Source organism: Alligator mississippiensis, chromosome 5 (genome assembly GCF_030867095.1).
Source record: "Alligator mississippiensis isolate rAllMis1 chromosome 5, rAllMis1, whole genome shotgun sequence".
Taxonomy (NCBI): Eukaryota; Metazoa; Chordata; order Crocodylia; family Alligatoridae; genus Alligator; species Alligator mississippiensis.
The window spans coordinates 51279774-51295802 of record NC_081828.1 but is presented as its reverse complement, the minus strand read 5'-3'; the positions used below and the strand labels follow the sequence as shown (position 1 = coordinate 51295802).

The 16029-nt window shown below is 39.5% G+C and overlaps 1 protein-coding gene across 5 annotated transcripts in view; it reads right to left on the bottom strand.

Moving 5' to 3' along the window:
* The window catches only part of SOAT1 (sterol O-acyltransferase 1), a 36934-nt gene that overhangs the window by 7380 nt on the left and 13525 nt on the right, over positions 1–16029 (bottom strand). For 4 of the 5 annotated variants that reach the window (XM_019500248.2, XM_019500250.2, XM_019500249.2 and 1 more), the window contains exons 4-11: positions 12739–12797; positions 9073–9221; positions 8884–8943; positions 6996–7103; positions 5423–5705; positions 3106–3184; positions 2248–2329; positions 1449–1494 (exon numbers count right to left, since the gene is read on the bottom strand). In XM_019500248.2, the coding sequence (XP_019355793.1) occupies positions 1449–1494; positions 2248–2329; positions 3106–3184; positions 5423–5705; positions 6996–7103; positions 8884–8943; positions 9073–9221; positions 12739–12797 (866 nt within the window). The remainder of the gene's footprint in view (positions 1–1448; positions 1495–2247; positions 2330–3105; positions 3185–5422; positions 5706–6995; positions 7104–8883; positions 8944–9072; positions 9222–12738; positions 12798–16029) is intronic. The other variant, XM_019500252.2, reaches the window with a different exon arrangement.

Genomic DNA, 16029 nt, shown 5'->3' with positions numbered 1-16029 from the left:
CTATGATTTATAACCAGGCCAGGCCCACCGCAACTTCCCATTTAAAAAATAGTAAATTCAGGTCAAGATGCAAAATCCTCCCCTGCATTAACTCATCTGAAGTTTCACTATAAAAGGGTACTCCTTGTTGTAGACAAAGCACATGTACCTTCCCCACTCCTCCCTTTCTCCTACAGCAACGATAGAACAGTGGCTTTCACACTGTATCTTTAGCAGTGGCCTTTAGATGAATAGGACTCCATGTGAAGTTGTCAGAATTCTAGTTCTCACCACACATACATTTATTTGGATTACAAGTTTCACTGCAAATTCTAAGTCATCCAAAACTTGCTCAATCCTAGGTTTTCGAGGACCCCCGGTGGCTGTTACTATATTCCTATGCCTCACTTGCAGGTGAATTACACTAATCACCTGCTTTGAGATGGTCCAGGTAGCCCTTAAAGCAGGGGTGCGCAAAATGTGGTCCACGGGCCAGATGTGGCCCATCAGGCCATTCTATCCGGCCTGTGGGGCCCCTAAAAATTTTAGAAAATTAATACTTAGCTTCCCCTGGCTACCTGCCATGCAGCCTTTGATGGCTTGCAAAAAACTCAGTAAGCGGCCCTCTGCCCGAAATAACTGTCCACCCCTGCCTTAAAGTGATGAATTAGCTCAAAGTTTGGAAAAAAACACCCAAAGAAGTTTGTTTTGGCCCAGGCCATCTCAAGCTTAAAAAAAAAAATAGATGCTCTTGAGATTTCAACTCATGTGCACTATCCCAGCACTTCTACTTCTCTCTGGAACACTGAAATCCAGTTGAGTGATAAAGTGGTAAACAACCTTTTTCAAACTTTTAAAACAAAAGTATAGTTTGAAATTAAGGCAAGGCTCAGGTCAGTTCTGTACCCTGCAGAAGTCACAGGCCAAAAACCCAAGCTAAGGGAGGGGCAAGTCCCTGGGATGATTTTTCTGACAAATGGAAGACAGACCAAAATTGACTCAAACTCACTGAGCAATGTAACAGGTATGATTTCCTGCGCTACCCGTCTCCCCACCCCCCTGCCATTCCCCTCCTCCCCAGAATATTGTACAAGTACATTTTCAGGTACAGGTTTACAGGGGTTACATTCCTGAAAGTTCCCATGGTTCACAAAACTGGCAGGGCTGGGGGAGCAGGGGCTGCTGGGGGTATTTTTCAACTGTACCCCCCCATGCCTTCTCTGAAGCATGGATACTCAAAACCATGGCTGGCAAAATCGTGGTTGACAAGGGAAACCTGTACAGTTATTAATGCAACAAGAAATTCATTTCCTTGTTTTCCAGGAACAGGTTATACAATTTTTCCAGGGAAATTAGTTTTTGAATTCAGCAATGCACCAGTGCCTCAAGCAGACAGAATTGCCATGCAAATCCTAAATTAGCTGGATATTCTCTGGATGGGCATCAGACAAACAATGTATTAAATTCACCTGTGCAAACTTGGTAGCCACGTAACTCCATCTTATTCTGGGAGTCCTACAAAAAGAAAGAATGGTTACATTTACCCAAACTATTTCTTAGTAGCAGTCCAACATGACTGTGATCCTTGACAGTAGTCCAATAATAACTGTGATCATACTGTCCCCTATCAGCAGAAATCCCTTATAGCTACCCCTTTCCTCAAACACCAGTTATTAATTTGCAGAAAGCTCACATGCCTGACTCCTGATTTTCAACAGGTAAATACCATATTCTTGCAAACAGGAAGTAAATTAAATTGCTGTAGTTATTGGGTTATTATTATGTAATGAACAGAATAAATTATTTCTCCTTATAATATCACTAAAACATGGATTGCATCATGAAAGACTGAGATCTCCTGATTTAAGAACACCAAGAAGTGCCTGTGTATTGCCTCCTCAAACTCAAGCGTGCTGCCTGTTAAAAAAAATACTGATGTAGAGTTAAATATCAGCTAAGGTACCAGTCACAGTTCCGTAGTCATTCAACATCCAAATTCTAGTTTAATTTCTAGACGCAAGTCCAGAAGTTTCCAGTGGAACTGGCTTATTAAAGGAAGGAGAGCATTCTAATACAAAGAAGATGGGTATCTAGAATAAGATAATCCAAGTTCTAAAGCCAGCTTTGTCAATGACTGCATGTACCTTTCAGAAAATTCACCCAATTTCTGTAGCTCATAAAAAGTGGGAATAACTCACAGCAGGAAGGGTTTTAGTACTGGTTTAGTTTCTTTGGACTACTGCATTGAGGAGTTAATGTTGACATTACCTGGGGTAGCTGTCTCTATAGATGAGGGTGGGAGCAAACAGAAAGTACAGGTACTGAGTAATCCGGGGAACTGGTACAGTACCTGTAGGAGAAAAATAAAAGCCAAAAAGCATTTCACCACTGAAGCCAGGATTTCCTCATTAACCTCCTATGTACATGACCCATGCCTCTTCCTTAACCATTATTTTAGTGGCTTAAGGGTGTAGGAATCCTCAAATGCCAGAAGGAACAAAGGAAAACAAACAAACAAACAAAAACAGAACAGAAAACCCAGACCAACAGTTAGAAATTCTGCTTGGGATGGGCAGTTAAGAAATAGCCAAAGCCACTGAGAATAGATCTTTAAAATGGAAATGACTACATAGTAATTTAGAAAAAAATATGTATTACTGATACCACATTCACCTTGAGCCAAAATGTAAGAGATGGAGCCCATACCAAAATAGAGTCTTATATTCCCTGCGGACTTCTCTTTGCAGCCCTGAAGGGCCTGCTACTATTAAGTGTTGCTTTAATGCCTAAATCCAAAGAGCAGAGTCCCCTCTGCCCATTTCTTGTGAACGTCCTAGTGTTAGAGAGGTCCCCTGGCACTAAGGGCATTAGAAGAGCTCAGGCAGAATATTGGCTACTATGTGAGAAACCAATTTTTAAAGTCAAGCTCTTGGGGTAAAATTCACTAGGCAGAAAGCCAGACAGACTTATCTTCTCTAGCCACATTTAAGCTCTACTTGGATCTTCAGTTCTAGGGGTTCACAGGAGGCCTGAACTGGTCATACAAATAGGAATAAATTTCACCTGTAGGCAAATAAGTGGGGCGGGGTACCAAAGAAGGAAGCAGGTTATGCTCAAGTTACTCACTTGACTTCTCCTTGACTGAAGACAGGACCCGAGGAACATTCTCCCTGATAAATGAATGGCCTTTCATGATGAGACGAACCTGTAAGACAGCAGTCCAAGATCCCATTCTGTACTGTTCCATTTCTTTGGCCTCTCTACTCTACTGCTGGAACCAGTGTATTTGGATAACACTTGCAGCATGTTGGACTCTTCACTTTATCCCTTAAAAAAGCTCCAAGCTGCTCCACCCCCTCACTAGGTTTCACCACAGCTAAAGAGACCAGGAGGAGCATTTTCCTCCTCACCATATTTTCTAAAATAGGAAGACGTGTCCTAACCCAGCACAAGTGCAATATCACAGATGCCAAGGAAATGACACCACAATCTGGGACTCAAGAAACAAAATTGATTATTTCCAATAGTCCAGCTGTTAAAAATGTAGTTTACAGGAAATCCAAGCTATTATTCATTGAGTAACTCATTTTTACTACCACAAAGGACACCTAGGAATTGGTGCAAAATGGTACCTATGACAGCTTGCCACAGGCTATTCCCTTTTAACCTCATCTGCACTATACAACGTCCCTCAGTGTCTAGTGGATTTACTGGATCTTACTTCTACTCAAAAGTTGCTCAGCCTGAGGCCTCATACAGACATTCAGTTTCCCCTGGGAAAGTTGTTGTACTCTCAGGAGAAAACATGAGTGTACAGAAGTTCAGGCTCTTCCCGCTGCCCCCCATCGTAAAAATGGCCACTACAAGAGAAAAATAACGTGGGAACAGCCAGAGTTAAAAATTACTCCCAGGAGAGTTCTCCTGGAAAAGTAAATGTCTGTACATGTCATTGCTCATCTCCAAAGACAACATCATCCTCCAGCATTCCCTTCCCTCCCAGGGAAATAACATATCGCTTGCTAGAAACTAGCAAGGGAGGCAAATCCTTGCTAGCCTCTACACACCCTTCACAATCGCCACATTGTGCTGCAGGGAAACAGGCCGAATATGGATAGCCTAGGTCAGCCAGAGCTATCACCTGTTGCCAGAGAGACTAAGGAAGCCTGCAAAGCATGCCAAGATGCCCTCCTTGCTACAGTGACAGCACTGGAAGCTCTTCACTTTTCAGACCCTCAGTATTTGAATACCTGTACACAAAGCTCTGGGTAAGTTGCTCTCCCGGAAGAACAAACCTGGGAGAATTCTCCAAGATTATTTGAATGTATGTATGCAGCCTAAGTTTTAGCAATTTCCATTTCACTTTGGTGGTTAAACAGATGCCCATAAAGGGTAGAGACCCTCCCAAAAACATCTGGTCCAGAAGCAGAGGGGGCGGGGGCAGAATGGTTCTTCCCGGACTGTGTGTGGGGTGGAAATTGCTTCTGTCAGTCTGACCCAGTGGGTATTGCTACTTCTTCCGTTAAGTCTAAAGTTCTAAAGCCAGAGACCTGTTATAAATAAATGCAAGATACACCCAAGCAATATTTTTCTCCAGAATTATGAGTCTCAACTGAATACCTCCAAAGTGGAAGACAAGGAAGAGTAAGGGAACAGAATGCTGGGTGACTGAACCCCTTATCATACCCCCTCAAATGATGAGCAGTTCTCTCAAAAACAGGATAAAAAGTATTTATTGCAATAAACTGATTGGGAATCTGGAATGCATATTTATAACACATCACTGTCCCAGCAAAAACCCTGGCCCAGTATTTTCAGTTAGTAAAATTTGATAAGGATAAGAATGTGTGCCAGTCAGTGATACACTGAGGGTAAGCCAAAAAAGGAAGAATTTAGTACCCTCTAGTTCATATTATTTTTACTCTTAAGTAGTGTAGCAGTAAGATGGGTATAGGACACTGCAGAAGAACAGCCAAGACTGAAACCTTAGGAATTGCACAGGCTCCTTTCAGATGTTTCAGCTTATTACTTATTTGGAAAATTAAGTTAGCATCACAACCAGGATGAAGCATCTTAAAATGTCCACGGTAGATATGGCTCACCTAATGGTATCTGGTACTAACAGGTATGTGAGAAGTTATTACAAACTGCAATGCAATGTAATTGATTCAATTGTATTAAATTAGATACTGAATGATACTGATTCAACAATAGATGTTACAATTCTTGCAAACCCCAAACAAGTAGTTCCTAAGGGTAATAAGGTCCTAGTTATACACAATTACTATGTTACACCTAAAAAAGGTTCTATAAATATGGGGAGAAGGGGGAAGTGGTGTGTGTTTTTTTAAAGATTATTTAGCAAAATTAGTTTCAATAAGTCTTTCCTCCGCTCCGGTAAAGAAGCCCCTCTATAGAAGAGGCTAATATCAGTACTCAAACCTACCTGTTCAAGCATTACAATGAACCCAGAGGCTGGAGGTAGAGCATATGCCACTGCAACATAGACTGGTCCAATCCCAAGTCCAATCACTTGAAAAAGCATGAAAAGCGTCCCATAAAAAAAGGAGCGGACTGCCTGGTGAGAGGAACTGCTGTACCCCTGGGCCCACTGATGGAAAAGGCCATAGGGTATAATGAATGTGCCAAGAAACATGCAGGGCCAGGTGCAAGCAACAACAGTAGACTTGCCAAAAGCAAAGACCAGGAGATCAAAATCTAACACCAGCCTGAAAAAGAGAGATGAGAAAGCAAGATTAGGTGTTTATTATCTCATTGTTAAAACTTCCAGCAGCTGGAGACACAGGCTTGAGCGTTGTTACCACAACTGCCAAATCATCCCAAGGTCATCCAAAGACATGGGCAAGACATTTACTGGAACAGTTTCCAAGGTTGCTTCCTCAGCTTTAATTATTCTTTTAGAGGACACCACTTCTCTAAGGATGTCACCAGAGTTTCAAACATTAAAGGGCTGCACTCAAGTGTATTTAAAATATTTACCCATAAGGAATAAAGCCACCAGATTTATTTGGGAAAGAAGAAAGAGAATTTCAGATATTATTACACAGAAACAGGTTCTCTGCAAATGATGTATAAGAGAAATCTCAGTATAGGTCATTCTCCCCCTGCCATCCATACCACTTTCACACTGCTTGTGAAACTGAATGTGGTAAACCTGTCTGTTGACCTACAGCCCACACAGAACTGTATGTACCAATTCAAACACAAATTAAGAGAGCATTGCAACATCAAGTGGAGTCAGAGTTAATCCTGGATGTATAAAAACACAGATAGGACCAGTTTATCAGTGAGATAAACATGTAATCTGGCTTGTACTCTGACATACCCTGCAAAAAAGGTTACAGTTTAAGCAAGAGTCAACAACTCTGAGGAAGACTGAGTCAGAAGTACATTTAATATTGGCTACATGCACCAGAGCCCAGTCACAACCAGTTCTGTGCCAGGAACTCCAAGGTTTTCCTGAAGCAAGTCAGTTTGTTTAGTACAAGTACAGTCTTTCAGAAGTGCATTCAGCACAGTTACAGAACCATTAAAGAATCTGAAGCCTCCCCTCTTCCTTTCTCCCCCCACTCAAACAAACAATCACGATCTTCCTGCATTTAATACAACCAAGAAAAAGCTATGGCTTTGGATTTCAACTTTGTTCTTAGCTCTTCAAAACAGTGCTCTCAAAACAGCTGGGAATTTGTCAGCCTATAAACTGGATTTATTGCATACAAAATCTGGCCCAGTCACTCTGGCTGCAGTATTTCTGGGATACACAAGCCTACAGCTAGTGAGCTATACCTCTGTTTTCCAGTATATCCCCATTTAATTTACAATAGCCTTCTCTCTCCTGGACAGGGTATCCTGTGTAATTTAAGTGTCAAGTCCATTTAAAGGTTTTACTACCTGCTCAAAAATTGAATTAAGGGAGGGAGGAAGTTACCCGATTTTCCAACTTCATACACTATATTAAAAGAGAGAGACATACAAGGCTTTTGCTTCTACATTCTTACCTTCCTTCATCAATAAAGTCTACTACAACCGTGCTCAGAATGAAGATAATGAGGAGAGCAATGAACATGTGGTAGATTGTCCTGATGTGGCTCAGTTCAAACAGTTCACTAAAGGGAAGAAGTTCAGACAGTGAACTCTATATATAAGCAAGCATTTATATATTTTTTCTACTTTTAAGTGCTTTCCACCATAGCTCAACCAGTCATAGGAGCAAGAGATGAAAGAAACCTGAATTGTATAGTCCTGGCACCTTTCCCTGTGCCTAGGATAATTATTTTTTCCACGGGGGGGGGGGGGGGAGGGAACGACAGTATAGGACAGGATACACAACTCTCTCATAGTGGTGTTGGTTGAAAGGTTTAGTGATGTTTATGAAGAAAGATGCTTGGTTCTTTACATAGCAGCTTCCAGGTGAAAAAATGAAGTGCTCTGCAAGCAAAGCAAATAATCCATCATCCTTATTTTCACATGGATAGACAGGGGGCTAGCTGCGTCAAGCAAAAAAGGTAGGGCAGAGCGGCACCTTAGAGAAATGATTCTCAACCAGGGTACCATCCAATAGTGTGCCATGAGGTGCCACACAATGTTAGCACTATAAAAGGTGTGCAAACTTGATTCACAAGATGTACCCAGAGATTTCAAAGAGGAGTCCACAGTGTCAAAAACCACACTGAAAAGAAAAAAAAAAAAGCAGCTTTTTCAATAGTCAAATAAAAGGTTAAAGCTAAGAGCTGACACATGGAAGGTATTGAATTTTAGCCCGTTTTTAAAATTAAATCTTCACATTTTCCCAAGCAGGAAGCAACTGTGACCACCTGAGACACTGCTGCTGCCTTTGTTTCAACGTAATCTGCATAATCACAGAACCTCACAAGAGGTGAATGACTCCATACCAGTTATGAACCAACTGCCCAAAGCAGTTCTCCATCTACTGACTCCTCTGTGAAATCCTATGAAATATGAACTTTCATTTCTACCCAGGAGAGCTTTTACAATCTTTTCTCCAATGCCTGATGAAGGGTATGTGTGCCCAAAAGCTTGTGATTAAAGAAATTTTTTTGCAAAAAATCTTGTTGGCCTAATAAAAGGTATCATCTCTACCATGAGTACTGAAAGCTAAGAGCTAGCATTTTTAAAGGGGTGCCTAAAGTCCAACATTGACAACCACTGCCTTTAACTGGTTTGGAGAAGTACAAAAGAATAAAACACCTTTACAAAAAATGCATGAGAATCTAGAGGAGACTAGAGTAGTTAACAAGCAAGACTGGTCAGTTAATAGAAATTCACCCAAAACCAGGATTTCATAAGATTGGCAGATTTGGAGGGCTGTCACCTCCCATAGCCTGTTGGAATCCCAATGATACTACAGGAATACCTAGCATCACCAACAATTATCTCAGGTAGAAGTGGACAACGAAGATAGTAAGTTTACAGAGCTCCAAGGGAAAGCAAAAAAGGCAACATGACTATGAAACTCCAGGGGGAAGAAAAAAAAAGTGTAACTTTTACCTGGAGAAAGCTCCAAAGATCGTATAAACACACCCATTTAACTTAGAAAACTTCCAAAGACTTTTGCAGCAGCTTGTTATGTTATTGCCCAAGGGTGGCCAATATATATTCCAATTGTGCTAAGCACTGCATGATATAATATTTGGCAGATGGCTGCTACGCTGAAGAACTGAAAATCTAAAACTAGGTAGTGCTGGGACTAGGTATAACAAAGCAAAGTACACTAAGTTACAGCACTGAAATAGCAAGTAGCAGGAAACAACTTTAATAAAAATGAAAGAGGAAAAAAAACCACCTTAAATAAAACAAAACAAAAACACAAAAATCATGGCACTTAAGTACATTGCAAGAACAAACCCAGTTAGTTAACACACTCACTCCAAAAGTGACCTTCTGGCAGTGAAAATCTTCCCATGTTCTGGAGGTGCTCTCAAGCCCCTGTGAAGAAAGAAGAGACCAGTCCAGGTAAGAAGGTAAACACAAAGGCTTCAGAAAAAAAAAAAAATCTTTACCTACTCCAAGGATCAGCCTAGACACATCCCCGCCCCCCCCCCCCCCCCCCCTTACCTGTTTTTGTTCAGGTCTTTCTCTGAACTGGCAGTTGAAAAAGTGGATGCTGGTGTGGAAGATTCCAGGATCACAGACTTCTCAATCAAACTGTCCACAAACTCTGTGAAGTGACTGTCCACCTCCTTCATGAAAGCTGGCTTTAACTGCTGAAAAAGAGAAAGAACAGCATATTAAACACCCCAGATGCAATTTCATGTGGCATCACCATTTAAATAGCCAGCATTCCCCTTTCTGCCAGAAAATAAAAAAAACAGTGGCAATACGCCATACTTCATGACAACAACCAAAAAGCAAACCTTGATAAGCCGAGGAGCTTTTATCAAGCTTGTTCACACAATGCCAGATGTACCCTTAACTAAAACAATGCAGAAGAGAATAAACATTAAAAAAAAAGTCCAAAACATTTAGAGAAAGGTGAAGAAGAACAAAATGGTGGGGGGGGGGGGAAGGGGAGTACTTCATTTATAAAATGTAGTAGCAAGATGAATTAAAGGCAACACCTGAAAATAAAATCCTGAATTGCTACATTAAAAAAAAAAAAAAAAGTTTAAATGTTACAAAACAGATGTATTGGATTGCTGATGTTGTCTACCCTATGTTAATATAAGAACTGTTTTTTATTCCACAATTAATTTTAGCCATAGAAGCTTTTTGAATGTAAGTGTGTAAGTTGACATCGTAACCTGCCTAACACCCGACTCCCTAAGTAACCTCTCTACTATTTACCAGCTATATTCATTCCCCTTTTCCCCCAACTTGCTCACCCATTAACTGACTACCTCAATTTACATTTTCACTAACTGGCTTTCTCCCATGCATGCTGGCCTCTGGCTTCTTTACTACTCTATCCAGGAAGAGCATAGACCAACTGCAGGCGGTTCCTCAGCCTAACAAAGGGTATTTGTACCCAATAGCTTGCAAAGAAAAATTTTTCCAACTATCTGAGGTGGTCTAATAAAAGATACCGGATTTATCCAAGGAACCTTCTCTGCCTATGTCCTAGACCGATATGGCTATGACCTATATCCCATTGTGTACACACTCGCTCACATGAACGAAGGAAAGAGGAGAAGGAAAGAGGAACAGATAAATTCACCCCTCTGATGCTTCCATTATTATAAAAGATTGGAGACTTTTTTTTTTTTGTTTTCATGGTTGAGATAAGATGTACAGAGTGTAATATTTTAAAGCAACACAAAATAAATAGGGCCAAAATTACTGGGCACTAGGACTTGCTCTACACTGCATAGTTAGTGTAAAGGTGTATTTAAAAATAAATAAATTTAAAGAATAACCATAACTGCCCCTCCCCTTACCAATATAACTACACTGGCAATGCCCCACCCCACCCCAGCCTCAAGATGTATGCCAGCAAAAAAGGTACCTTTATCAGCTTAGCTAAATAACATTTAGGAAAATGATGTAGCAATAATAGAAGCATTTTCCCTCCCCACATATGCTGCACTCCACTACAAGAGAGTTCTCTCTTTGAAATCAATAAATAGTGAGGACTCAACATCTTGCAGAATTTCAGATCCTGTGGTATGAAGCAAGGTTTACAAAATGAGTTCTCTGGTGTAACTTAACTCTAAATTTAGCAATCCAAGTTAAAAGAAGAAGAAAAAAAATTTGAACCTGTGGAAAGATTAGTGCTGCTTGCATATCAGACACTTAATTTTTCACCTATAGTTACTCTAACATGCCAGGCTAAAAATAAAAGTCACTTGAATAAGTCCCCTTTCACAGTGTATTCAAGGGTGATGGCTAAGGACAAGTTTCAAGGAACCTGATCTGTTGTCTGACAAATTATTTCTGCTCAAAAGTATTAGATTCACAGCTTGATAGCAAAGTGTTCGTTACCACAAAAAAAAAAAAAAAAAGAGTTATTAGAAGCAGTGAACATTTCCCCCTCCCCCCACAAATACGTATATATGCAATATAGATCCCAAGCCTTAAGCAACAGCATAAGGCTAGGGCACAGGAAGACTTGAGTCATTCAAAAATTAATTTTTCCTGATTAAAAACCTCATTGGCTGAAAAATTGCAAAAATACTTGTGGCCAAGTTATCAGACTCAGTTCTGGAGGACCTGCATTGAGATTTACACCAATTGAGAATCAAGCCCAACATGACTTGGGGGAGCAGTTACTTGGAGTTTAAGTTGGTCCCCAATAAACTAGCTAGAAGGAAGAAAAATGGCAAAAGCTAACCTACAAAGGACACACAACTCTTGTCCCTGGAGTCTTTTTAGAAAAAAAAAAAATGCTTCCAGGTGTTAAGTTTCTGTAGCATGGGAAGGAGACATTTTAGGTAGCAAATTTCAGAACAGGAGTCAAAAGGAAGACACCCTACCCCCAAGTGGCTTCTTCCAGGGAACTCAAGCATTTGGATTTCCAGATTTCTAGAAATCTGGAAATCCAAATCACCTCTTCCCACTGACCAATGAACCAGTAAAACTAACATTTCCTTGTTCTCCCTTTGCAAGGCTCATTATAGGAACCTATATTGTAGTGTTCTTAACTGACACTTTTGGAAAGGTACAAGGTCTTCCACAGACACTAGCATATGGTTTCTAGGAGAGAAACTCAAGTAATGGGCTGAATAACAAGTGAGATCATATTTTGCCACTTCTTTGAGATACAAAGAAAGGCTAAAAAAAGTTTTATACTTTTTTTATTTTAGGGAAAAACAGGGATTAAAACTTAAGACCCTAGAAGACCCTGAAGCAGCAAACAAGTGGAAATATAGTTCTGTCTACTCAGTTGCAAGGGCAGTCTTATCTGGGTCTTCCACAAAGGTTCTCTTCCAATCAAACTCCACATGCCCAAGATCATGGATAGCAGAGTAGACCAGGTTTCAACCCTATTTACTATAATCCTACTAGTTCTCCAGTGATCCATGGAGAAGAGAGATAGAACCAGAAAAATAACTGAAGTCTTCAAGTGCGAAAATAGGAAACTTATCTTTTCAGGTCACTTAAAAACATACCATGTCTATTGTGTGTAATTTCTACATACTAATACCTTATAATACAAAAAAAAAAAAAAAAAGTGGAAGGGAGGGAAGAGTCAGATCAATGACCACAAGATTCCAGTATTTAAATTTTTTAAATCCACATATGAGCAAAAAATAGGATGACAAGGAACAGGGGGAAGGGTGGAATAATCAGGTTGAAAGACTATGCACAGTTAAATAAAAAGAGGCAGCGAGTCTTCTGCTCTCCACTTCAAGAGAGAGGGAACACTTCAAGCTCTTGTCAAAGGCAGAACTGAAGCATTTAGTGTATTACATGTTTTTTTGTTGTTGTTGTTGTTTTAAGTACAGCAACCTTGACAAAATTAACAATTTACTTGAACACTTAAAAAAGAAACAGTAGTTTAAAGTAGATGGCTGTCCACAGAAGCTGCTTCTACTCATCAAAAGGAACTTGCGAGTTGAAGCACCTACCACGTACAAATACACGTTTACATTTGTAAGTGATTTTGCATAAAACTACTCCTCTTGCCAATGTCAGAAAAGGCAGTGTCCATATTACACTCTAGGCAGATTTAGAATAAGGGCATTTCAGGTTTTTCCAGGAAGTCTCCTCAAGAATTTGGATCATCCACACAGAAAAAGATGTATATACATAGATCTTTTTCTATGTGCGCGCACACACTTTTACCTCAGCTTCTGCTATCAGCTGCATTTTCCTTGTTATCACATGGTCAACATCAACCCGACCTAAAAAGAAAAGCAAATATTTAGCAATTGAGTTTTCAATAGACCTGGCATAGCCTATCTGCATGCTTGGAAGCACAAAGAAAAAAAAAGAAAGAGGGAACAGTGTGTAATAGTTTGCTGATACTGGATTTAAATTAGCTTTTTGCCTATAGACAAGCGCTCATTAAGCTGAGACCTAAGCTGTATGAATTTTAGAAGCTAGGAGGCAACAGTCTTGATTGCCAGTAGACACTGGGTTGGGGACTTGGCTTTTTGATGTACTATTATGCTTAGTAACCCCATAAATCTTTCCAAGGTCCCTAAACCTATTCAACCCTGAAAACAGCAATAAACAACCTTTAGAAGGTCATGTGAATCTCTGTTGGCCTTCTGGGAGTTTTCTTGCCTTTATCTTACCACTAATTGAGTACTTTGGTTAAAGCTACAAAGCTTGCCAACAGTACAGAGCACTCCAAGAGAAAAGGCATAATATAGTTGGCCCTATTTATTTATACATTATCACTTTATTTGGTATGTAGACAGCATTTTACAAGTTTGTTAAGTAAGGAATTCTCACCTATAGGTTCAAGGACTTTTTAGAGGTTTTCCCATGTGACTAAACACACACCAAGAGCAGGTTTATTAAGCATATTTATTTTTCTATATACTTTTTCAGCCTAATGAGATGCTACCAGCTTACAGCAAGAAAAGAACTCTTCAGTTTCCATACCTGAGCTTCCTACTCAAAATAATTAAGTCTTAGCCTATTTATAAAACTTTGAAGTACTTTCCAGCTTCAGGAAGAACCTTAACCCTCAGATTTGATATAGCCACTATAACAACATTCAGAAACTGGAACAAATACATTCTAAGGGCAGTAAATGACCAATAGATAGTGGCTTGTGAATTAAGCTTAGCAGAATATTGTATAGTTGTAACTTGAGTGCAGAAGTATCCTGTATTGTGTTATACCTTTTCTATTTCCAGTTTAAAGATATTACAGCTCTAGAAAAGGGGCTATTTTCAGCTAGGCATCCTGATAGCATTACAGAAAAGTATTCATTACCAGCTCCAGAGCACATTTTTCCACTGTGATTGCAAGTAAAAGTCTTGGATCTTTGAATTCTGACACTAATAGGGTATGGTCTGTACTCACTACTATCCACATTGTTCCTTTCTAATAATTTGAATGCATACCCTTCCATGAATTACAATTCACAGCAATTTCAAGATACATAAGAAATAAATAGTAAAGAAAAAGTTTTAGCATGAACCTTCTGGATTGGCAGCACTGTAAGAATTCAAGGGCAGCTTGCAGTAGTGTTGAAGTGAACTGTGACAGTTCAAGAAAAACCAAGAGAGACCAGGATTTTTTGTGGGTATATCTCATTGAACCAACTATACAGTTGGAAAGGACACCAGAGCTTTTGGATACTACTGTATCCTTCCTCAGGACTCAAGAACAGCTTAAAATTTAACAGAAATAACTAAAACAGTAGGGTGTGTTAGCAAAGTTGCAAGTGTTCCTGACAAATTTACTCCCGTAAATCAGACTTCATCTACAATGCAAGTACTATAAAAATCCTTGGCAGAAGTTTACCTGCCTTATGCTGTGGACCAATATTCAAGACAAGAGGTATTTGCTTTTATTGCAAGTGTAAGATAAATTTACAAGATTACAAAAATTTCAATTTTTATTTGCCAGGCACCACTTACCTCAACAATATAGAGTTGCAGAAATAATTAAGATGACTACATTTTTGTATTTAAGGAATGCTGGTTTCAAAGGTAATTTCTACAGAGGTGCTTAGCCATATTAGCCTGAAGTCAGGCAGGAAGTAGAATAGGATGGCACCTTAGGACACTGGCACACATGCAATTAATTGTGCAATAGGATCTGATCCCCATTCCCAACAACTGTACCTCCTGGCATGCCACATGGTACAACTGCTGGGATCAGGCAATCAGATCCCAATCATGCAATTATCACTTGCCAACACAGGGGAAGCTCAGGAATCTAATCTCAGGTTCCTTCTGCTCCAGCAATTTTCAAGCCGATTGCTGGCCCTGACCACAACTTAAAATTTTACAGCACCAAAAAAAATCCAGCCACAAGTGTTCAACAATCTACATGTAACATTTTTATGGCCAGTTTCCTACACTATGGCACCTTAAATTGGGTACACGTGTAGTACCCTGTCCATTTATGCCGTGATTAATGTAATGTGTAAAGAGGTCTTAGAGATTTACTGGTCCAGAGAGACATTAAAATTTGTAGGCAACAACTTACTTGGATGCTAAAAACAAGTTTGAGGGAGACAGTAAGTATGGAAACCATTCTCCTCTTCCTTCTCTCTTGTGCTATCTTATACTAGTTTTAAAGTGACCAAGGATGGGGGGGGGGGAGGGGGGGGAGGAAGGGGGGGCAAGGAAAGGAAATTACACACTTGAATTAATGTACAGTATTTTCCAGGCAGATGTTGCATTTGTCCAGCATAATATTTTAGGATGTCCAAGAGTGTAAGGCTAAGAATTTGCAAAAAGATCATCTGTTTTTTATTCAATTAGCCTATTTCATTAATCATTTAAACTACAGGTGGATTTTTAAAAATAAAAGTGCTCAGGATATATTAAGAATAATTGGTCATGAAAAAAAAGGAACAACTTAAATATGTTACTTATAATTTGACAGTCACTAATATACAAGGTGTAGATGGAAGAGGAAAGAAAAAGGAATCAGCAAACTCAAACACAAAACCAAGCTATACCTAAAACTAGAAACTAAAACTAGTGATAGATTCACAGATTACACAAACAGGAGCTGTAGTTTCAACAGGATCTGACCAACTTGACTTGAACAGTTTTCAGTAAAATGGGTATGTTATAAAACATATATACAGTAACTAAAAACAAAAAAAGTTAACACAGCATAATAGCCAATTTGCAACTTGCCTTGGAAATCAAGTATCAAGCATCTTTAAAAGAGGAAAATTAAGAATTTGGATTACTATTGCCCAATAGATGGTGGCATTACATAGGAGATGAGAATTTATCTGAAGTCCTTGTCAAACGAGTTTGCTTCACTCACAGGACTTCAACTGAGAGAGAGAAAAAAAAAAAAACAAAAAAAAAAACGTGCCTACAAGCAAGATGGCTCCAGTACAGTATCAGTCAGGGTTTCTCTGAGAAGTCCCCAGCTCCAAAAATGCATCACTAAATTCTTACAAACTTTCAGCTTTAGTTACCTGAAATC